General features: G+C 46.7%; 1 protein-coding gene across 2 annotated transcripts in view; it reads right to left on the bottom strand.

The window, feature by feature from the left end:
* Positions 1–24,452, bottom strand: part of COL4A6 (collagen type IV alpha 6 chain) — an 823,409-nt gene that overhangs the window by 10,038 nt on the left and 788,919 nt on the right. For both annotated transcript variants that reach the window (XM_069211616.1, XM_069211626.1), the window contains 2 exons: positions 3,449–3,565; positions 1,453–1,644 (listed from right to left, as the gene is read on the bottom strand). In XM_069211616.1, coding sequence (XP_069067717.1) covers positions 1,453–1,644; positions 3,449–3,565 — 309 coding nt within the window. The remainder of the gene's footprint in view (positions 1–1,452; positions 1,645–3,448; positions 3,566–24,452) is intronic.

The raw sequence follows: 24,452 nt of genomic DNA, 5'->3' as shown, positions 1-24,452 counted from the left end.
AGTTCCCCTCTACACATTTTACTTACCAAGGTGGGGGTACCTTGTTCGCATTCCATTTTTTTAGTATATGGTTTGTGCTCCCCCTAGGGTCACTATTGGTTATTAAAAGTTTGCACTGTTTTCTAACATTTTCTATGCCTATTTCTGATTGCTAGTGTATATATTTAGTGTATTACTTACCTCCTAAATGTGGGTCACATGTGTAGTATTTTGTGATGATTTGTGCCAAAAATAATGTACCTTTATTTTTGTACTACGGGGTGCTTTCTTTCATGTGTTGAAGTGCTGTGTGACTACAGTGGTATTGCATGAGCTATGTATGTCTCCTACATAAGCCTTGGCTGCTCATCCACAGTTACCTCTAGAGAGCAGCCTGGCTTCTAGACACTGCCTACACTTCACTAAGAGGGGATACCTGGACCTGGTATAAGGTGTAAGTACCATAGGTACCCATCACACACTAGACCAGCTACCTACAACTCACTGCTCGTCACCCCGTGGCCCCGCCCCTTTACAAGAAAACGATAATAATAAACTGCTGGCAGGGTGGCGACGCTCCTCCACCCTAATGGAGGAGCCGCCCCTGGTTGTTTCTAGAAAACCTAAACTGGTCATAAAACTGTTTGATTTTTTTTATTTATTTCCTTTAAATGCACTGTAGTACTAGTTTAAAAGGCAGGTTTGCAACGTTGTCTAAATGTAGCTTCTGAGACTTGCACAAGTCCTTTACATTTAATATCATGTTTTAAGTAAGCTTATGACTTATATAATTTACCAAACCTGAATCATGCAGCGTACACTAAGCCCCACATTAGCCCCTACATTCTGTATCTAAGGCAATATATTCTGCTTGGAATTAGGTGGGAATTATGGTGGGGTGAAAGGTACCACATGCAATAGATGGGCCAGCCACAGCAGTCAGAAGCTCCTGTCACAGGAGGCAAAATTTGCAAGTGGTGCAGCCAACACCTGGGTGGAAAAGCCGGACTGGAAATGAAACAATTTACACAGCTCTATTTGGTGCCAACCAAAGTAGAGAGGGATTACTGTTATATCTCTCTTAGTCACAGGTTTTACTGATTGGTAGCCAAACGTACTGGTGACCTCAGTGGGCAGTACCTCTGATGTTATGAGGACTTATGTTTCCCATTTTAGAAAGAATGAGTAGCCCTGCTTGTACGAACTGGAGATGTAGTGCTTGCAGCAGGCCAGTACTGCCAGACACCGTGCAAATTTTCTTATTTTATTTATAGTACTAACACTCCACAGTAGAGGTGCAATACGTTCAATGGGACAGTACCCCCAAATCTTTCTGGGTCAGCCAGTTGCTCAACTTCTATGTTGCCAAGGGGAAATCTGAAGTGGAGACTTTCAAAGACAGCACCGACAGAAACATTCATGGAACTGACCTGGACACAATGTCATATTGTAAATATAATTTAAATAACTTACCCAAGTCCTGGTTGTGAGCCTTCTCTTGTCCTTCTACGTACAGCAGACTGTATCCCTCCCAAAGCTTGGCCATTCCAAGGGGGCAGAGTGGGATCTGGTCAGACTGGCTGTGCTTCACCAAAGTATAACCAACGTTGACGCTCCGACCAGGCATTCCAGGCAAACCAAGCTGACCCTGTTTACCTGGGGAACCTAAGCAAAAGTTTACATAAAACATATAGGATTAACATGCATTTCAAATTTCACATTTCTTTATTTTTTATAGTTTGTTGAGATAGCTGCCATTAACAACTGTGTTTCTTCAGCAAGTTCACGATAAAGAGATTATTGGCAATGACAAAACTAAAGGAATGCTGTGATCCTGCGGCCAAATGCTTAAAACCATGTAATTATAATGCCACCCGCTACGGTGAGAATATGTTTCTTTCAGCAGAAAAATAAGTAGTTTACATGTTAAGCCTTGCATTTTTCCAAGGTGAAATCACATTAAGCAGTTTTTCAAAGAAGTGAGTGGCTAAAGTATCCGCTACGCAATTTAATTAGAGTTTATGGTTGAGAAATGCACGTTATTGCACTGTGTAACTGTAGCCTTCTTAAACATCTTTTCTGGTCATGCTCTGTTCATTCCAGCATCTTTAGTCGATCTCCTACACGTCGACAACCGGGTGACGATGCTAGTGGACCGCTATATAATCTACCATCTTCTACAAATGGTATATCCTCACTAGCTTCAGCAGCGGCTAGTGTGTGCAAAGCATAAAACAATCACTTATGCTATGTGGCCTTTCTCCCAACATGACATATTATTCTTCAAAAAACATGCCTCTTCACCTTGTTGTGGGTGTCAACAAATAGACTATTCTGTCTGCATTAGCCACTTTCCATACTCTCTATCGCCTTCAAATTCCCCCCACTTATGTAAATATGCCCTAATGTATGTGCTTCTCTTGAGCACATTCACAATGGTTTTGGGTCCTTTTTGGATGCAAACCTTTTTGGACTCAACTATAGAAGTGTAGTTTGTGAATAGCAATGGAATTACTCTAATGTGTGTGGGTGCCTGTGCCCCCACACCTTTATTTACTTCTACATTTTTACTCCTCCCATTTCATAGTACGACTTTTCCGTGTTCCAGCCACTCCCCCATCCCTCCCATATTTACTACTGTGTGTAGAGATCTCTGCACATAAACGAAAAAGAGGTGGTGGTGGAGACCTCCACACCTACGTTAGAATTTTGCATCAACATGCTGGGAACAAAACAAATCATCTTCCCTGTAGTATTCTATCCTATAGGTAAATGCCACTTCTCTTATAAGGCTATATGTTTCTGTACGCATCTGTGTACTGCAGAAGCTTCTTACCCACTTTGCATATAACTTCTAACTCATCTCATTCAGATTCTGTTTCCTTACTCACATTGTTAAATAGATTTATAAAGTGCTTGTTCTGCCTTGTATCCAGGATTTTCTCATAGACCCATGTCTGGTTTCTGGCCATCTGACAGTTTCTAAGCTTCAGTTATGTGTATGTTTGGCCGTAGGTCTACTAACGTGGTTAGTTATGGTTCATATGTGTAGCTGGTGATCTTTAAGAAGTTCAAGGACATGACACCTGGAGGACTGTTATATGCATTGCACAGCTTGGATATGGTGTAGTATACGTCAAGGGTACTTAGAATGTGGTGTATTGTTTTGTGTCCCTTTTTGGAGGACCGATAATATTTTCAATGCATAAATACAGGTCACTTCATTTCATTTATTGACAAAACATGTTTTTTCTTCTCTCAACTCACAATAGGTGTATCTCCTGGATGTTTACAACTACACAATTCTATGACCTAATGAAGTCACCAAAAATGGAGTTGGTAACACACATTACAACACTACTTTTAGCTTGTATATGGTACTTCATGAAATACAATAATGTTCTGTAGTTTTAACCAGCACGTAGCTACTTGAAGGACACACATTATGCACAATGTATGACACAATTACCTTCAAAACCGACAGGTCCTGGAATACCAGAAAAACCAGGATCTCCAAGCTGGCCAGGAGCACCAGGGAAACCATTAATTCCAGCTTGACCGGGATTACCAGCAATGCCCTTTGGACCTGGAAAAAGACACAAGCTCTTAAAATTAAGCTGTTATATAGATTGCTCCTCAATGCATGCAGTGATGAGATGGATGTACATCTATTGGCATAAACATAGCCTTCCTTGCTGCAGGCATTGAAAAGATGGATTCACACGTATTAACATAAATAGAGCCTTCTACGCAGAGAGTGATGAGATGGTTGCATGTCTATCGGTATAAACACAGCCCTTTTCAGTGCAGACAGTGATGAGATAGATGCAGATCTAATATTATATATACTTAGCTCTCCTAAATTGAGATAGTTATGAGATGGAGGCAAATCTTGTGGCATAAACAAAGTTATTCACCCTCGGTAACGCCTTTTCTGAAGTGCCTGAGGTGAGCCCGCCTTTAGCAGCCAGTCATCAACATATGGGAAGACGGCAGGCTAGTATTCCCAGCTCCACAGATGGGCTGCAACCCTGACCATCACTTTTGTGAACACCAAGGTGCACTGCTTAGGCCAAAAGGAAGCACAGTGAACTGAAAGTGCTCTTGGCCTACCCGAAATTGCTGGAAAAAGGCATCCTGCAAATCCAATGCCACCATCCTGTCTCTTGGGTCCAGCGCTGACAGAACTTGGGCCGGGGGAACATCTTGAATTTGCCCTTCCAGAGGAACAAGCTCAGAGGGCACAGATTGAGGATGGGATGAAGCTTCTGTCTTTTCTTTCGGCACCAGGAAATAACAGGAGTCGCAACAAGTTCTGATCTCTGGTGCAAACACCCTATCAGTCTTTTGTCCAAGAGAGCCTGAACTTCTAGTTGTTGCTTAATCAATCAACCAGCATTTATAAAGCACAACTTATCACCCGGGGGGGCTCAAGGCGTTGCTTTGTGGGTGGTATGTCCGGAGATAAGGTAAGGAGTATCCATGTTGCATGATCTAGAGAACCCATTCATCAGATATGATACTCCTTTATCTGGGGAGATGAAAAGTGATGTGACCTCCTACAGGGTGCTCATGTGCTGTTAAGGGCCAATTAATGAAAATGTCACTTACCCAGTGTACATCTGTTCGTGGCATCAGTCGCTGAGATTCACATGGTTTGCATTAGCTCGCCATCTGGTGTTGGGTCGGAGTGTTACAAGTTGTTTTTCTTCGAAGAAGTGTTTTCGAGTCACTGGACCGAGTGGCTCCTCCTTCTGTGCTCATTGCGCATGGGCGTCGACTCCATCTTCGATTGTTTTCCCCGCAGAGGGTGAGGTAGGAGTTGTACTATAGTAATAGTGCCCGCGCAATGAAATGTGTAAGTATGTACCTATTAAAGGTTTAAATAATATATATACAAATGTACAAAATTGAAGGTAACTTCTGAACTGCTACAGGCTTCCGGGGAGGTGGGTGGGCCCATGTGAATCTCAGCGACTGATGCCACGAACAGATGTACACTGGGTAAGTGACATTTTCAGTTCGATGGCATCTGTCGCTGTAGATACACATGGTCTGCATAGACTAGTAAGCAGTTATTTCCCCATAAGCGGTGGATTAGCCTGTAGGAGTAGAAGTTGTCTGAAATAGAGTTCTTAATACAGCTTGACCTACTGCGGCTTGTTGTGCGGATAGCACATCTATACAGTAGTGTTTGGTGAATGTGTGAGGCGTAGACCATGTGGCTGCCTTACATATTTCATGCATTGGGATGTTTCCTAAAAAGGCCATTGAAGCACCTTTTTTCCTGGTTGAATGTGCCCTGGGAGTAATGGGCAGTTGTCTTTTTGCTTTAAGGTAGCAGATTTGGATGCATTTAACAATCCATCTGGCTATACCTTGTTTTGATATTGGGTTACCTGCATGAGGTTTTTGGAATGCAATAAATAGCTGTTTAGTCTTTCTGATGTTCTTTGTTCTGTCAATGTAGTACATTAATGCTCTTTTGACATCTAATGTATGTAGTGCTCTTTCAGCCACAGAATCTGGCTGTGGGAAAAAAACAGGTAGTTCTACCGTTTGATTTAGATGGAACGGTGAAATAACTTTTGGTAAAAATTTTGGATTAGGTCGTAGGACGACCTTATTTTTATGTATTTGTATAAAAGGTTCCTGTGTTGTGAACGCTTGAATTTCACTTACTCTTCTCAGAGATGTAATGGCGATGAGAAAGGCAACTTTCCAGGTTAGGAATTGTATTCCGCAAGAGTGCATGGGTTCGAAAGGTGGGCCCATGAGTCTTGTTAGGACCACGTTTAGGTTCCATGAAGGAACAGGTGGTGTTCTTGGTGGTATAATTCTTTTAAGACCTTCTATGAATGCTTTGATGACTGGTATCCTATACAAGGAAGTTAAATAGGTAGTCTGCAGGTATGCAGATATTGCTGCAAGGTGTATTTTAATAGAAGAGAAGGCTAGCCTTGCTTTTTGTAAATGGAGCAAGTAATTTATTATATGTTTTGGAGTTGCGTCTAGTGGTTGTATCTGATTATGATGGCAGTAACAAACAAATCTTTTCCACTTACTTGCGTAGCAGTGTCTAGTGGATGGCCTTCTGGCCTGCTTTATGACCTCCATACACTCTTGGCTAAGTTGTAAGTGTCCGAATTCTAGGATTTCAGGAGCCAGATTGCTAGATTCAGCGATGCTGGATCTGGGTGTCTGATCTGTTGGTTGTGTTGCGTTAACAGATCTGGTTTGTTCGGCAGTTTGATGTGGGGTACTACAGAAAGATCTAGCAGTGTTGTGTACCAGGGTTGTCTTGCCCACGTTGGTACTATTAAAATGAGTTTGAGTTTGTTTTGACTCAATTTGTTCACTAGATAAGGGAGGAGAGGGAGAGGAGGAAAAGCGTAAGCAAATATTCCTGACCAGTTCATCCTTAGGGCATTGCCTTGGGATTGCTTGTGTGGGTATCTGGACGCGAAGTTTTGGCATTTTGCATTCTCTTTTGTTGCAAATAAGTCTATCTGAGGTGTTCCCCAGAGTGTGAAGTAGGTGTTCAGAATTTGTGGGTGGATTTCCCATTCGTGGACTTGTTGGTGATCTCGAGAGAGATTGTCTGCCAGTTGATTCTGGATCCCTGGAATAAACTGTGCTATGAGGCGAATTTGATGGTGGATTGCCCACTTCCATATGTTTTGAGCTAATAAGCTTAACTGCGTTGAATGTGTTCCTCCTTGTTTGTTTAGATAATACATCGTTGTCATGTTGTCTGTTTTGACAAGGATGTATTTGTGGGTTATGATTGGTTGGAAAGCTTTTAGTGCTTGAAAAACTGCTAATAATTCTAGATGATTTATATGCAGTTTTGTTTGATGTATGTTCCATTGTCCTCTTATGGTGTGTTGATTGAGATGTGCTCCCCACCCTGTCATGGAAGCATCTGTTGTTATTACGTACTGTGGCACTGGGTCTTGGAAAGGCCGCCCTTTGTTTAAATTTATACTGTTCCACCATAGAAGCGAGAGGTAAGTTTGGCGGTCTATTAACACCAGATCTAGAAGGTGACCCTGTGCTTGAGACCACTGTGAGGCTAGGCATTGTTGTAAGGGCCTCATGTGCAGTCTTGCGTTTGGGACAATGGCTATGCATGAGGACATCATGCCTAGGAGCTGTAGTATTGTTCTTGCTTGTATTGTTTGATTTGGAGACATGTGTTGAATGACTCTGTTGAAATTGTGAATTCTTTGTGGAGTTGGCGTTGCTACTCCTTTTGTCGTGTCTATTATGGCTCCTAGATATTGCTGTACTTTGCTTGGCTGAATGTTGGATTTTGCAAAGTTGACGGTGAACCCTAGTTTGTAGAGGGTTTGTATGACTTGATTTGTGTGGTTTGAGCATTGTGTGAGCGAACTGGTTTTGATTAGCCAGTCGTCTAGATACGGGAATACATGTATTTGCTGCCTTCTGATGTGTGCAGCGACTACTGCTAGGCATTTTGTGAATACCCTTGGAGCGGTTGTTAAACCGAAAGGCAATACTTTGAATTGGTAATGTATTCCTTTGAATACAAACCTTAGATATTTTCTGTGTGATTGATGTATTGGTATATGGAAATATGCGTCTTTGAGGTCTAGGGTTGTCATGTAGTTGTGTTTTTTGAGCAATGGTAACACTTCTTGTAGTGTGACCATGTGAAAGTGGTCTGATTTGATGAATGTGTTTACTACTCTGAGGTCCAGAATTGGTCTCAGTGTTTTGTCCTTTTTTGGTATCAAGAAGTACAGTGAATAAACTCCTGTGTTTATTTGTGTGCTTGGTACTAATTCTATTGCATTTTTTTGCAGTAGTGCTTGAACTTCTATCTCTAGAAGCTGTGAATGGTGTTTTGATAAATTTTGTGATTTTGGTGGTATGTCTGGAGGGAATTGCAGGAATTCTATGCAATAACCATGTTGGATAATTGCTAGGACCCATGTGTCTGTAGTTATTTCCTCCCATGCTTCGTAATATTGACCTATCCTTCCCCCCACTGGTGTTGTGTGCGGGGGGTGAGTGACGTGTGAGTCACTGCTTGTTGGTAGTGGTTTTGGGGCTTTGAAATCTTCCTCTATTCCTAGGGAATTGCCCTCCTCTATACTGGCCCCGAAAGCCTCCCCTGTACTGTCCCTGGTAGGTGGACGGTGCGGACTGTGAGGTACTGGCTTGTGTGGCCTGACCCCGAAACCCTCCTCTAAAAGGTGTTTTGCGGAAGGTGGTATAAGATCCTCTGCTCTGCGGGGAGTAGAGTGCGCCCATGGCCTTGGCAGTGTCAGTGTCCTTTTTGAGCTTTTCTATGGCTGTGTCGACCTCCGGACCGAACAGCATTTTTTCGTTTACTGGCATGTGTAAGGAAATGCCTCCTTGGCATGGTTGCCCCCTGACTTTTTGCCTTTGCTGATGCTATGTTTACAATTGAAAGTGTGCTGAGGCCTGCTAACCAGGCCCCAGCACCAGTGTTCTTTCCCTAACCTGTACTTTTGTATCCACAATTGGCAGACCCTGGCATCCAGATAAGTCCCTTGTAACTGGTACTTCTAGTACCAAGGGCCCTGATGCCAAGGAAGGCCTCTAAGGGCTGCAGCATGTCTTATGCCACCCTGGAGACCTCTCACTCAGCACAGACACACTGCTTGCCAGCTTGTGTGTGCTAGTGAGAACAAAACGAGTAAGTCGACATGGCACTCCCCTCAGGGTGCCATGCCAGCCTCTCACTGCCTATGCAGTATAGGTAAGACACCCCTCTAGCAGGCCTTACAGCCCTAAGGCAGGGTGCACTATACCATAGGTGAGGGTACCAGTGCATGAGCATGGTACCCCTACAGTGTCTAAACAAAACCTTAGACATTGTAAGTGCAGGGTAGCCATAAGAGTATATGGTCTGGGAGTCTGTCAAACACGAACTCCACAGCACCATAATGGCTACACTGAAAACTGGGAAGTTTGGTATCAAACTTCTCAGCACAATAAATGCACACTGATGCCAGTGTACATTTTATTGTAAAATACACCACAGAGGGCACCTTAGAGGTGCCCCCTGAAACTTAACCGACTGTCTGTGTAGGCTGACTAGTTCCAGCAGCCTGCCACACCAGAGACATGTTGCTGGCCCCATGGGGAGAGTGCCTTTGTCACTCTGAGGCCAGTAACAAAGCCTGCACTGGGTGGAGATGCTAACACCTCCCCCAGGCAGGAGCTGTGACACCTGGCGGTGAGCCTCAAAGGCTCACCCCTTTGTCACAGCCCAGCAGGACACTCCAGCTTGCTGGAGTTGCCCGCCCCCTCCGGCCACGGCCCCCACTTTTGGCGGCAAGGCTGGAGGGAACAAAGAAAGCAACAAGGAGGAGTCACTGGCCAGTCAGGACAGCCCCTAAGGTGTCCTGAGCTGAGGTGACTCTGACTTTTAGAAATCCTCCATCTTGCAGATGGAGGATTCCCCCAATAGGGTTAGGATTGTGACCCCCTCCCCTTGGGAGGAGGCACAAAGAGGGTGTACCCACCCTCAGGGCTAGTAGCCATTGGCTACTAACCCCCCAGACCTAAACACGCCCTTAAATTTAGTATTTAAGGGCTACCCTGAACCCTAGAAAATTAGATTCCTGCAACTACAAGAAGAAGGACTGCCTAGCTGAAAACCCCTGCAGAGGAAGACCAGAAGACGACAACTGCCTTGGCTCCAGAAACTCACCGGCCTGTCTCCTGCCTTCCAAAGATCCTGCTCCAGCGACGCCTTCCAAAGGGACCAGCGACCTCGACATCCTCTGCGGACTGCCCCTGCTTCGAAAAGACAAGAAACTCCCGAGGACAGCGGACCTGCTCCAAGAAAAGCTGCAACTTTGTTTCCCGCAGCTTTAAAGAACCCTGCAAGCTCCCCGCAAGAAGCGTGAGACTTGCAACACTGCACCCGGCGACCCCGACTCGGCTGGTGGCGATCCAACACCTCAGGAGGGACCCCAGGACTACTCTGATACTGTGAGTACCAAAACCTGTCCCCCCTGAGCCCCCACAGCGCCGCCTGCAGAGGGAATCCCGAGGCTTCCCCTGACCGCGACTCTTTGAACCCAAAGTCCCGACACCTGGGAGAGACCCTGCACCCGCAGCCCCCAGGACCTGAAGGACCGGACTTTCACTGGAGGAGTGACCCCCAGGAGTCCCTCTCCCTTGCCCAAGTGGAGGTTTCCCCGAGGAACCCCCCCCTTGCCTGCCTGCAGCGCTGAAGAGATCCCGAGATCTCTCATAGACTAACATTGCGAACCCGACGCTTGTTTCTACACTGCACCCGGCCGCCCCCGCGCCGCTGAGGGTGAGATCTCTGTGTGGACTTGTGTCCCCCCCGGTGCCCTACAAAACCCCCCTGGTCTGCCCTCCGAAGACGCGGGTACTTACCTGCAAGCAGACCGGAACCGGGGCACCCCCTTCTCTCCATTCTAGCCTATGCGTTTTGGGCACCACTTTGAACTCTGCACCTGACCGGCCCTGAGCTGCTGGTGTGGTGACTTTGGGGTTGCTCTGAACCCCCAACGGTGGGCTACCTTGGACCAAGAACTAAGCCCTGTAAGTGTCTTACTTACCTGGTTAACCTAACAAATACTTACCTCCCCTAGGAACTGTGAAAATTGCACTAAGTGTCCACTTTTAAAACAGCTATTTGTGAATAACTTGAAAAGTATACATGCAATTTTGATGATTTGAAGTTCCTAAAGTACTTACCTGCAATACCTTTCGAATGAGATATTACATGTAGAATTTGAACCTGTGGTTCTTAAAATAAACTAAGAAAAGATATTTTTCTATATAAAAACCTATTGGCTGGATTTGTCTCTGAGTGTGTGTACCTCATTTATTGTCTATGTGTATGTACAACAAATGCTTAACACTACTCCTTGGATAAGCCTATTGCTCGACCACACTACCACAAAATAGAGCATTAGTATTATCTCTTTTTGCCACTATCTTACCTCTAAGGGGAACCCTTGGACTCTGTGCATACTATTCCTTACTTTGAAATAGTGCATACAGAGCCAACTTCCTACATTGGTGGATCAGCGGTGGGGTACAAGACTTTGCATTTGCTGGACTACTCAGCCAATACCTGATCACACGACAAATTCCAAAATTGTCATTAGAAATTCATTTTTGCAATTTGAAATTTTTCAAAATTCTTAAAAATCCTGCTAGGGCCTTGTGTGTTAAGTCCCTGTTTAGCATTGTCTTTTAGAGTTTAAAAGTTTGTTAAAAGTTTGAAATTAGATTCTAGAAACAGTTTTAGATTCTTTAAAAAGTCTTCCAACTTTTAGCAAAATAATGTCTGATACAGAGATGAATGTGGTGGAACTCGACACCACACCTTACCTCCATCTTAAGATGAGGGAGCTAAGGTCTCTCTGTAATATCAAAAAAATAACCATTGGCTCCAGACCTACCAAAATTCAGCTCCAGGAGCTGTTGGCAGAGTTTGAAAAAGCCAACCCCTCTGATGATGACCTCACAGAGGAAGAAATTAGTGACTTGGAGGCCAATGTCCCTCCTCCAGTCCTAAATAGGGAGAACAGGACCCCTCAAGTCCTGTCTCCAACTGTGTTAGTCAGAAATAGTGAGTCCCTCACAGGAGGGTCCCACATTTCTGAAATCACTGAGGATGCTCTCAGTGAAGATGACCTCCTGTTAGCCAGGATGGCCAAAAGATTGGCTTTAGAGAGACAGCTCCTAGCCATAGAAAGGGAAAGACAAGAGATGGGCCTAGGACCCATCAATGGTGGCAGCAATATAAATAGGGTCAGAGATTCTCCTGACATGTTAAAAATCCCCAAAGGGATTGTGACAAAATATGAAGATGGTGATGACATCACCAAGTGGTTCACAGCTTTTGAGAGGGCTTGTGTAACCAGAAAAGTGAACAGATCTCACTGGGGTGCTCTCCTTTGGGAAATGTTCACTGGAAAGTGTAGGGATAGACTCCTCACACTCTCTGGAAAAGATGCAGAATCTTATGACCTCATGAAGGGTACCCTGATTGAGGGCTTTGGATTCTCCACTGAGGAGTACAGGATTAGGTTCAGGGGGGCTCAAAAATCCTCGAGCCAGACCTGGGTTGACTTTGTTGACTACTCAGTGAAAACACTAGATGGTTGGATTCAAGGCAGTGGTGTAAGTAATTATGATGGGCTGTACAATTTATTTGTGAAAGAACACCTGTTAAGTAATTGTTTCAATGATAAACTGCATCAGCATCTGGTAGACCTAGGACCAATTTCTCCCCAAGAATTGGGAAAGAAGGCGGACCATTGGGTCAAGACAAGGGTGTCCAAGACTTCAACAGGGGGTGACCAAAAGAAAGGGGTCACAAAGACTCCCCAGGGGAAGGGTGATGAGACAACCAAAACTAAAAATAGTAAAGAGTCTTCTACAGGCCCCCAAAAACCTGCACAGGAGGGTGGGCCCAGAGCCTCTTCACAAAACAATGGGTACAAGGGTAAAAACTTTGATCCCAAAAAGGCCTGGTGTCATAGCTGTAAACAGCATGGACACCAAACTGGAGACAAGGCCTGTCTCAAGAAAGGTTCCACTCCAAACTCCCATCCAGGTAACACTGGTATGGCCAGTCTCCAAGTGGGATCAACAGTGTGCCCAGAGCAAATCAGGGTCCACACTGAAGCTACTCTAGTTTCTGAGGGTGGGGTGGATTTAGCCACACTAGCTGTCTGGCCGCCTAACATGCAAAAATACAGACAGCAACTCTTAATTAATGGGACTAGAATAGAGGGCCTGAGGGATACAGGTGCCAGTGTCACCATGGTGACAGAGAAACTGGTTTCCCCTGGCCAATACCTGACTGGAAAAACTTACACAGTCACCAACGCTGACAATGAGAGAAAAGTACATCCCATGGCAATGGTTACTTTAGAATGGGGAGGGGTCAATGGCCTGAAACAGGTGGTGGTCTCCTCAAATATCCCAGTGGACTGTCTGCTTGGAAATGACCTGGAGTCCTCAGCATGGGCTGAGGTAGAGCTAAAAACCCATGCAGCAATGCTGGGTATCCCTGAACTGGTGTGTGTGAAAACAAGAGCACAATGCAAGGCACAGGGTGAACAAGTAGAGCTGGAGTCTGGAAGAATGGCCCAGCCTACCAAGAGGAAAGGAAAGTCAGTTGGGAAACCAACTGCAACACAGCAAAAGAAAGGGAACCTCTCTTCTCAGGAAGAAGTTCTGCCCTCTGAGGGAATTGAGCCTTTGGAGCTTGAACCTTATCAGGTTGAGCTCTTAGGCCCAGGGGGACCCTCAAGGGAGGAGCTGTGTAAGGGACAAGAAACCTGTCCCTCTCTTGAAGGCCTTAGGCAGCAAGCTGCTGAAGAGTCCAAAGGCAAGAAAAATGGAACGCATAGGGTCTATTGGGAAGATGGACTCCTGTACACTGAGGCCAGAGACCCCAAACCTGGTGCCACTAGGAGAGTGGTAGTGCCTCAGCTGTTCAGAGAGTTCATCCTAACATTGGCCCATGACATTCCCCTTGCTGGACATTTGGGACAAACCAAGACGTGGGAGAGGTTAGTCAACCACTTCTACTGGCCCAATATGTCCAACATGGTTAAGGAGTTTTGCCTCTCCTGCCCCACCTGTCAAGCCAGTGGTAAGACAGGTGGGCATCCAAAGGCCCCCCTCATTCCACTTCCAGTGGTGGGGGTGCCCTTTGAAAGAGTGGGTGTGGACATAGTTGGTCCACTAGAACCTCCCACAGCCTCAGGAAATATGTATATCCTGGTAGTAGTGGATCATGCTACCAGGTATCCTGAAGCTATTCCCCTTAGGTCGACTACTGCCCCTGCAGTAGCCAAGGCCCTCATTGGTATCTTTACCAGAGTGGGTTTCCCTAAGGAGGTGGTGTCTGACAGAGGTACCAACTTCATGTCAGCATACCTGAAACATATGTGGAATGAGTGTGGAGTGACTTATAAATTCACTACACCTTACCATCCACAAACTAATGGCTTAGTTGAGAGATTCAACAAGACATTAAAGGGCATGATCATGGGGCTCCCAGAAAAACTCAAAAGGAGATGGGATGTCCTCCTGCCATGTCTGCTTTTCGCTTACAGGGAGGTACCACAGAAGGGAGTAGGATTCTCACCCTTTGAACTTCTGTTTGGTCATCCTGTAAGGGGACCACTTGCCCTTGTTAAAGAAGGCTGGGAGAGACCTCTCCATGAGCCTAAACAGGACATAGTGGACTATGTACTTGGCCTTCGCTCTAGAATGGCAGAGTACATGGAAAAGGCAACCAAAAACCTTGAGGCCAGCCAACAACTCCAGAAGTTTTGGTATGACCAAAAGGCTGCACTGGTTGAGTTCCAACCAGGGCAGAAAGTCTGGGTTCTGGAGCCTGTGGCTCCCAGGGCACTCCAGGACAAATGGAGTGGCCCTTACCCAGTGCTAGAAAGGAAGAGTCAGGTCACCTACCTGGTGGACCTGGGCACAAGCAGGAGCCCCAAGAGGGTGATCCATGTAAACCGCCTTAAGCTCTTCCATGACAGGGCTGATGTGAATCTGTTGATGGTAACAGATGAGGATCAGGAGGCAGAGAGTGAACCTCTCCCTGATCTTCTGTCATCAGACCCAAAAGATGGCACAGTAGATGGAGTGATCTACTCAGACACCCTCTCTGGCCAACAGCAAGCTGATTGTAGGAGAGTCCTACAACAGTTTCCTGAACTCTTCTCCTTAACCCCTGGTCAGACACACCTGTGTACCCATGATGTGGACACAGGAGACAGCATGCCTGTCAAAAACAAAATCTTTAGACAGTCTGACCATGTTGAGGAAAGCATCAAGGTGGAAGTCCACAAGATGCTGGAATTGGGAGTGATTGAGCGCTCTGACAGCCCCTGGGCTAGCCCAGTGGTCTTAGTCCCCAAACCTCACACCAAAGATGGGAAGAAAGAAATGAGGTTTTGTGTGGACTACAGAGGGCTCAACTCTGTCACCAAGACAGATGCCCATCCAATTCCAAGAGCTGATGAGCTCATAGACAAATTAGGTGCTGCCAAATTCCTAAGTACCTTTGACTTGACAGCAGGGTACTGGCAAATAAAAATGGCACCTGGAGCAAAAGAGAAAACAGCATTCTCCACACCTGATGGGCATTATCAGTTTACTGTTATGCCCTTTGGTTTAAAGAATGCCCCTGCCACCTTCCAAAGGTTGGTGAATCAAGTCCTTGCTGGCTTGGAGTCCTGTAGCACAGCTTATCTTGATGATATTGCTGTCTTCAGCTCCACCTGGCAGGATCACCTGGTCCACCTGAAGAGGGTTTTGAAGGCTCTGCAAGCTGCAGGCCTCTCTATCAAGGCATCCAAATGCCAGATAGGGCAGGGAACTGTGGTTTACTTGGGCCACCTTGTAGGTGGAGGCCAAGTTCAGCCACTCCAACCCAAGATCCAGACTATTCTGGACTGGGTAGCTCCAAAAACCCAGACTCAAGTCAGGGCATTCCTTGGCTTGACTGGGTATTACAGGAGGTTTGTGAAGGGATATGGATCCATTGTGACAGCCCTCACTGAACTCACCTCCAAGAAAATGCCCAAGAAAGTGAACTGGACTGTGGAATGCCAACAGGCCTTTGACACCCTGAAACAGGCAATGTGCTCAGCACCAGTTCTAAAAGCTCCAGATTATTCTAAGCAGTTCATTGTGCAGACTGATGCCTCTGAACATGGGATAGGGGCAGTTTTGTCCCAAACAAATGATGATGGCCTTGACCAGCCTGTTGCTTTCATTAGCAGGAGGTTACTCCCCAGGGAGCAGTGTTGGAGTGCCATTGAGAGGGAGGCCTTTGCTGTGGTTTGGTCCCTGAAGAAGCTGAGACCATACCTCTTTGGGACTCACTTCCTAGTTCAAACTGACCACAGACCTCTCAAATGGCTGATGCAAATGAAAGGTGAAAATCCTAAACTGTTGAGGTGGTCCATCTCCCTACAGGGAATGGACTTTATAGTGGAACACAGACCTGGGACTGCCCATGCCAATGCAGATGGCCTTTCCAGGTTCTTCCACTTAGAAAATGAAGACTCTCTTGGGAAAGGTTAGTCTCATCCTCTTTCGTTTGGGGGGGGGTTGTGTAAGGAAATGCCTCCTTGGCATGGTTGCCCCCTGACTTTTTGCCTTTGCTGATGCTATGTTTACAATTGAAAGTGTGCTGAGGCCTGCTAACCAGGCCCCAGCACCAGTGTTCTTTCCCTAACCTGTACTTTTGTATCCACAATTGGCAGACCCTGGCATCCAGATAAGTCCCTTGTAACTGGTACTTCTAGTACCAAGGGCCCTGATGCCAAGGAAGGCCTCTAAGGGCTGCAGCATGTCTTATGCCACCCTGGAGACCTCTCACTCAGCACAGACACACTGCTTGCCAGCTTGTGTGTGCTAGTGAGAACAAAACGAGTAAGTCGACATGGCACTCCCCTCAGGGTGCCATGCCAGCCTCTCACTGCCTATGCAGTATAGGTAAGACACCCCTCTAGCAGGCCTTACAGCCCTAAGGCAGGGTGCACTATACCATAGGTGAGGGTACCAGTGCATGAGCATGGTACCCCTACAGTGTCTAAACAAAACCTTAGACATTGTAAGTGCAGGGTAGCCATAAGAGTATATGGTCTGGGAGTCTGTCAAACATGAACTCCACAGCACCATAATGGCTACACTGAAAACTGGGAAGTTTGGTATCAAACTTCTCAGCACAATAAATGCACACTGATGCCAGTGTACATTTTATTGTAAAATACACCACAGAGGGCACCTTAGAGGTGCCCCCTGAAACTTAACCGACTGTCTGTGTAGGCTGACTAGTTCCAGCAGCCTGCCACACCAGAGACATGTTGCTGGCCCCATGGGGAGAGTGCCTTTGTCACTCTGAGGCCAGTAACAAAGCCTGCACTGGGTGGAGATGCTAACACCTCCCCCAGGCAGGAGCTGTGACACCTGGCGGTGAGCCTCAAAGGCTCACCCCTTTGTCACAGCCCAGCAGGACACTCCAGCTTGCTGGAGTTGCCCGCCCCCTCCGGCCACGGCCCCCACTTTTGGCGGCAAGGCTGGAGGGAACAAAGAAAGCAACAAGGAGGAGTCACTGGCCAGTCAGGACAGCCCCTAAGGTGTCCTGAGCTGAGGTGACTCTGACTTTTAGAAATCCTCCATCTTGCAGATGGAGGATTCCCCCAATAGGGTTAGGATTGTGACCCCCTCCCCTTGGGAGGAGGCACAAAGAGGGTGTACCCACCCTCAGGGCTAGTAGCCATTGGCTACTAACCCCCCAGACCTAAACACGCCCTTAAATTTAGTATTTAAGGGCTACCCTGAACCCTAGAAAATTAGATTCCTGCAACTACAAGAAGAAGGACTGCCTAGCTGAAAACCTCTGCAGAGGAAGACCAGAAGACGACAACTGCCTTGGCTCCAGAAACTCACCGGCCTGTCTCCTGCCTTCCAAAGATCCTGCTCCAGCGACGCCTTCCAAAGGGACCAGCGACCTCGACATCCTCTGCGGACTGCCCCTGCTTCGAAAAGACAAGAAACTCCCGAGGACAGCGGACCTGCTCCAAGAAAAGCTGCAACTTTGTTTCCCGCAGCTTTAAAGAACCCTGCAAGCTCCCCGCAAGAAGCGTGAGACTTGCAACACTGCACCCGGCGACCCCGACTCGGCTGGTGGCGATCCAACACCTCAGGAGGGACCCCAGGACTACTCTGATACTGTGAGTACCAAAACCTGTCCCCCCTAAGCACCCACAGCGCCGCCTGCAGAGGGAATCCCGAGGCTTCCCCTGACCGCGACTCTTTGAACCCAAAGTCCCGACACCTGGGAGAGACCCTGCACCCGCAGCCCCCAGGACCTGAAGGACCGGACTTTCACTGGAGGAGTGACCCCCAGGAGTCCCTCTCCCTTGCCCAAGTGGAGGTTTCCCCGAGGAACCCCCCCCTTGCCTGCCTGCAGCGCTGAAGAGATCCCGAGATCTCTCATAGACTAACATTGCGAACCCGACGCTTGTTTCTACACTGCACCCGGCCGCCCCCGCGCCGCTGAGGGTGAGATCTCTGTGTGGACTTGTGTCCCCCCCGGTGCCCTACAAAACCCCCCTGGTCTGCCCTCCGAAGACGCGGGTACTTACCTGCAAGCAGACCGGAACCGGGGCACCCCCTTCTCTCCATTCTAGCCTATGCGTTTTGGGCACCACTTTGAACTCTGCACCTGACCGGCCCTGAGCTGCTGGTGTGGTGACTTTGGGGTTGCTCTGAACCCCCAACGGTGGGCTACCTTGGACCAAGAACTAAGCCCTGTAAGTGTCTTACTTACCTGGTTAACCTAACAAATACTTACCTCCCCTAGGAACTGTGAAAATTGCACTAAGTGTCCACTTTTAAAACAGCTATTTGTCAATAACTTGAAAAGTATACATGCAATTTTGATGATTTGAAGTTCCTAAAGTACTTACCTGCAATACCTTTCGAATGAGATATTACATGTAGAATTTGAACCTGTGGTTCTTAAAATAAACTAAGAAAATATATTTTTCTATATAAAAACCTATTGGCTGGATTTGTCTCTGAGTGTGTGTACCTCATTTATTGTCTATGTGTATGTACAACAAATGCTTAACACTACTCCTTGGATAAGCCTACTGCTCGACCACACTACCACAAAATAGAGCATTAGTATTATCTATTTTTACCACTATTTTACCTCTAAGGGGAACCCTTGGACTCTGTGCATGCTATTCCTTACTTTGAAATAGCACATACAGAGCCAACTTCCTACAGAGTGGAATTGTGTGTCGTGGAGTGGAATTATGTGGTGTGGAGTGGAACTGTGTGGCCTGGAATTATGTTGAGTGGTGTGGAATTGTGTGGCGTTGCGTTTGACAAGGGCCAGTAAAACAAATCAAAATGAGTTAAATGTAAGCAGGCATAGTACTTCTGTCAATATATATAAGAACCTGCTATTACTGAATGGCCCGTAAGGCACATAAATGTTATAGCACATAAATCGTATAAATCCCATGAAAAAACAATGCTGTAGGCGCAAATGTGTGTTTAATATTAAAATCAATCTGGGCTTAAGAATGAAAAACAGAGCACAACATGTGCACAGAGTGCCTGCTAGTAACAAGGCACCATAAATATAATTTGGAACATGCTGATATTACATGTAGAATTTGAACCTGTGGTTCTTAAAATAAACTAAGAAAAGATATTTTTCTATACAAAAACCTATTGGCTGGATTTGTCTCTGAGTGTGTGTACCTCATTTATTGTCTATGTGTATGTACAACAAATGCTTAACACTACTCCTTGGATAAGCCTATTGCTCGACCACACTACCACAAAATAGAGCATTAGTATTATCTCTTTTTGCCACTATCTTACCTCTAAGGGGAACCCTTGGACTCTGTGCATACTATTCCTTACTTTGAAATAGTGCATACAGAGCCAACTTCCTACAGCATGTTAAGTACTGCCTGCTGAATTTCCGGCTTGAATCCAGACGTTCTGAGCCATGCGTGCCTACGGATGGTAACCGACGTATTAATGGTCCTTGCGGCTGTGTCTGCTGCATCCATAGAGGAGCGTATTTGATTGTTGGAAATGTTTTGACCTTCTTCAACAACCTGTTTTGCTCTTTTTTGTAGATCTTTTGGGAGATGTTCAATGAGATGCTGCATCTCATCCCAGTGGGCTCTGTCGTATCGCGCTAGCAGCGCTTGTGAGTTTGCGATGCGCCACTGGTTTGCTGCCTGGACAGCGACCCTCTTCCCGGCTGCATCAAACTTTCTGCTTTCTTTATCTGGGGGAGGTGCATCCCCAGAAGGGTGTGAATTTGCACGTTTTCTGGCAGCCCCTACCACCACAGAATCTGGTGGCAGCTGAGAGGTGATGAATACAGGGTCCGTACGAGGCGCCTTATATTTTTTGTCCACTCTAGGCGTTACTGCCCTGCTTTTGACTGGCTCTTTGAAGATCTCCTTTGCATGGCGAAGCATGCCTGGGAGCATAGGCAGGCTTTGGTAGGAGCTGTGGGTGGAGGAGAGGGTGTTAAATAAAAAGTCATCCTCTACTTGTTCAGAGTGTAGTTCCACATTATGGAACTGAGCTGCTCTAGCCACCACTTGTGAATAGGCTGTGCTGTCCTCAGGTGGTGATGGCCTAGTTGGGTATGTGTCTGGGCTGTTATCAGACAATGGTGCATCGTACAAGTCCCACGCGTCTTGATCTTGGTCGTCGTGGCTCATGGCGGTGTGAGCTGGCGAATGTGACGGGGTGTAAGTTGGTGAAGCCGGAGTTACAGGTGGAGGCGAGGGAGGAGGTGCTACCGTCTTTGCTGTTTGTTGCTGAGGAGCCTCTCGTGCTACAAACTGAAGTGTTCTCTTTCTTTTGACAGGTGGAAGGGTACTGATCTTCCCTGTCCCCTGCTGAATAAAGATACGCTTCTGCGTGTGATCCACTTCAGTGGATTGCAGTTCCTGTTCGAATCTGTGTCTTTTCATTTGTGAAGACATAGAAAGTTCTTCAGTATAGGAGCCTGAAACTGGGTCTGTTGGTGCTTGTTTCGGCTCCGAAAACCCTGCTGTTTGTTTTTTCGGCTCCGAGGTAACCTTCCTCTTCTTTTGTGCCGAAAAATCTTGGCCTCTATGATCTTCGGCGCCACTGTCTCGGCGTCGATCCGTGTCGACACCGAACTCTCGGTGTCGATGCTTCTCTTTAGCACTCTCTCGGTCCCGAGGAGGCTGCGTGCCGGTGTCTCGACCGGAGTCGGACGATCTCGACACTGAATGGGCCTTTTTCGGTGCCGATTGTTGGTCACCGTGAATTTGGGTTGAGCCATGGCCGGTTGGCAGTGGCGTCCCCTGGGCCTTTTTGCCTTTTTTAGTTTCTGATCTCGACGTCTTACTCACTGTTTTTGGATGGTCGAGTTCGTCGGAGTCTGAATCCTGGATGGAAAAGGATTCCTCCTGTTCCTCTTCTGTCTCGAACTGTCGATGCTCTTTTGGCGTGGACGCCATCTGCAGTCTTCTCGCTCGATGGTCGCGCAGAGTCTTTCGGGACCTGAACGCCCGACAGGCCTCACAGGATTCTTCGCTGTGCTCGGGTGACAGGCACAGGTTACAGACCGAGTGTTGGTCCGTATAAGGATATTTGTTGTGGCATTCAGGGCAGAATCGAAACGGGGTCCGTTCCATCGGCGTTGTTCTCCACGCGGTCGGGCCGACTAGGCCCCGACGGTGTGCCGAAATCTACCCCGAAGGGCACCGAAGCGGTTCGATGTTCAATGCGTTGTCGTATGTGTTTATCTCGAACCGGATCGCAACGATACCGTCGAAAATCTTCCGTTTTCAGCTATCTTTCCGTTCCGAAACTCGGAGCGACAGGAACACGTCCGAACCCGATGGCGGAAAGAAAACAATCGAAGATGGAGTCGACGCCCATGCGCAATGAGCACAGAAGGAGGAGCCACTCGGTCCAGTGACTCGAAAACACTTCTTCGAAGAAAAACAACTTGTAACACTCCGACCCAACACCAGATGGCGAGCTAATGCAGACCATGTTTATATCTACAGCGACAGATGCCATCGAACAATGGCTTTTCAGTGGCTGATGGGCGAGTGGCTGGGTTTTGGGTAGCTTGTTGCCCCTATGGGCCTGGATGCTGCTGACCTGATCCACTGCCTCAACCTCAAAAGGATTGGCTGGTCTGCTAGTAGACCCTACTGAAGCCTTGAAAGCGGGGCTGCTGAACCGGTGGAGCAAAGCTCAGAGTGGGAAGTGGCACTGCTTTAGCTAAATCTTTCAAGGGTTGAGTTAGCTTTTGCTCTGACCAGCTTAGAGCCATCTAAGGGCATGTCCATGAGGGTCTGCTGGACTTTGGATGAGAAGCCTATGGAGCGCATCCATTCATAGCACCTAAACACTACACTGGTACCATCTGCCCTACCCAGACAATCTGTAGGGTCCAGACTGGATTGTATTAAGTATTTTGCAGTGCCTGCCAGTCTCAAATTAGCCTTTGTAAGGTAAGACAAAGTTTCTCTGGGACAGTGTTCAAGATGTCTGCAAATCTGTCCTAGAATGCATGCAAACACCTGCCGAGGATGTATGCTGTTTTGATAGGGAGTAGTGCGAGTGGTGAAGGAGAACAATTTGTTTCGCAAATGCCTCCATTCTTTTGAGTTCCCTGTTAGGCGGGGTGCTAGGGAAAGAACTGAGGTACAAACAGCTGGTAGATGCCTGCACCACCAAGTCATCTGGAGTAGGATGCTGTAGAAGTAAGTCAGAGTCTCCAGGTGAAGGCCTGTATTCCTCGCCACTTGTCTATTTACTGAGGTGCAACATCCTGATTTTGCCCAGGTGCCACCAAAACATCAGTTTAGGGGCTCAATAAAGGGAAACAAAGGTTCCTGGTTGAACTGTGCCAGGTTGAGACCTCTGTAGCACATTAGTTTTGACCTCATGAGTAGGAAGACTGAGGTCAAGTACCTCAGCGGCTCTCGAAATTACAGTTGTAAACAAGGCAGATTCCTCAGTAGCAATAGTGGGATTAGGAGAAGAAAGGCCATCACCTGCAAGGGATCCAGGCCACTGGCATCCTGGAGGTCATCAAAGATTTTGCCATCACCATATCTTCATCATATTATTCATCATCGTCATTGTTGCCAGAACTATACTGTGAGCCATAGTCTGGTTCAAACTGCGCATAATGTCTAGGTCTGACTGGTGGTGTGTGAGTATCCGAATCCGAAAATATTATTGGCTCCGTTTCAGGCATAGGTGATGGCAGTATCAGCGCCGATCTTCGAGCCAGCGGCAACAGCGTGCTAAGCATCCCTTCCATAGTGGCAGTGGACTACTGTTCCTGTGACGGGCTAATGCTCGTAGCGCAGTTGCAGCATCAGACTATGTTTTAGACTTTTTATCTGTGTCACCTAAGTGGAGATCTTATTTCCAACTTCTTGTAAGACTCCAAGAGCCTGAAGGCAAGGATGCATGTATGTTCAAAGTGATAAGTGTGCTATATACCAAATCAATGCCTAAGTGAACGGCTGTGGCACATGCTTGCATGTTTCATTTTCAAAGCCTCTGAACTGCTAATATGCACAAGATGGAGGTGAGTCTGCTTTCCTAGACAATGCAAATGTGTATTGCTGACATTCCTGGGACTGAAGGGAGGGATCTAAGACAATGAAATAGAGAAAGAGGAGCCAGGCTACCCTTTAGAAATTAAATTACATCAGTTGAAGCAGAGGGCTGCCATTTAGTCTTTCTGAAACTGCAATTTGGTGGATGGTAGAGGTGAAGGGTGGGCCTGCAGTTTCTGTTGTCAGAGTGGTAAAGGTCCTTTAGAAGGGGGTCTAAAGAGGTACTTTTATGTGTAAAAAATAGTGTTATTGCCTGAGGGCGTTGTTAGCCCTCCTCAAGGAATAATCACAATCCTTGTCAGGGTAAACCACAAAAAGTCACTAAATTAACCTGTGCTTAACCCTTTGGTAGCTTGGCACAAAAGCAGTCCGACTTAACCTAGAGGCACTGTGTTTAACATTTATGCAACATACTAACAATAACAAAGTAAAACCACAACACAAGAAAAATCCCACACCAATTTAGAAAATTTGTAAAATGTAGTAAATAATTTGACACCAGAGCAACAGAAATACAACCAGTAGAACCGGAGATATGAATTTCAAAAGTTTTTACTGAATTCTAGCAGCTAAAGGATCAAAGCACCATTGGCGGCACAGACCGTTCTCAGCTTACCTTCGGACTTAGAATATATTTTTTTTTAAAGTGTCTGAGAAGGTAAAGTTCAGCGTGGCAAGGCAGCCCTCAGTGACTGAGGAGGGGATGTCTTCACCACAGAGACACTGGATGAAGCTGCAGAGAAGATTTCTATGTTTTGAACTTTGTCACTTTTTTGGAAGTCAAAACTCTCCAGAAGGATGAAGCTGCAGGCCAAAGTGGATGAGCGCTTCACAAGGGTTTTCCAGAAATATGCTTCTGAACAGGAATTGCTGCTGCGGAGAAGAACATAGAAATCGGGTGTAAGGAAATGCCTCCTTGGCATGGTTGCCCCCTGACTTTTTGCCTTTGCTGATGCTATGTTTACAATTGAAAGTGTGCTGAGGCCTGCTAACCAGGCCCCAGCACCAGTGTTCTTTCCCTAACCTGTACTTTTGTATCCACAATTGGCAGACCCTGGCATCCAGATAAGTCCCTTGTAATTGGTACTTCTAGTACCAAGGGCCCTGATGCCAAGGAAGGTCTCTAAGGGCTGCAGCATGTCTTATGCCACCCTGGAGACCTCTCACTCAGCACAGACACACTGCTTGCCAGCTTGTGTGTGCTAGTGAGGACAAAACGAGTAAGTCGACATGGCACTCCCCTCAGGGTGCCATGCCAGCCTCTCACTGCCTATGCAGTAT

Source organism: Pleurodeles waltl, chromosome 2_1 (assembly GCF_031143425.1).
Source record: "Pleurodeles waltl isolate 20211129_DDA chromosome 2_1, aPleWal1.hap1.20221129, whole genome shotgun sequence".
NCBI lineage: Eukaryota > Metazoa > Chordata > Amphibia > Caudata > Salamandridae > Pleurodeles > Pleurodeles waltl.
Note: the sequence above shows the minus strand (reverse complement) of the source record. Positions and strands in the feature narration are given on the sequence as shown.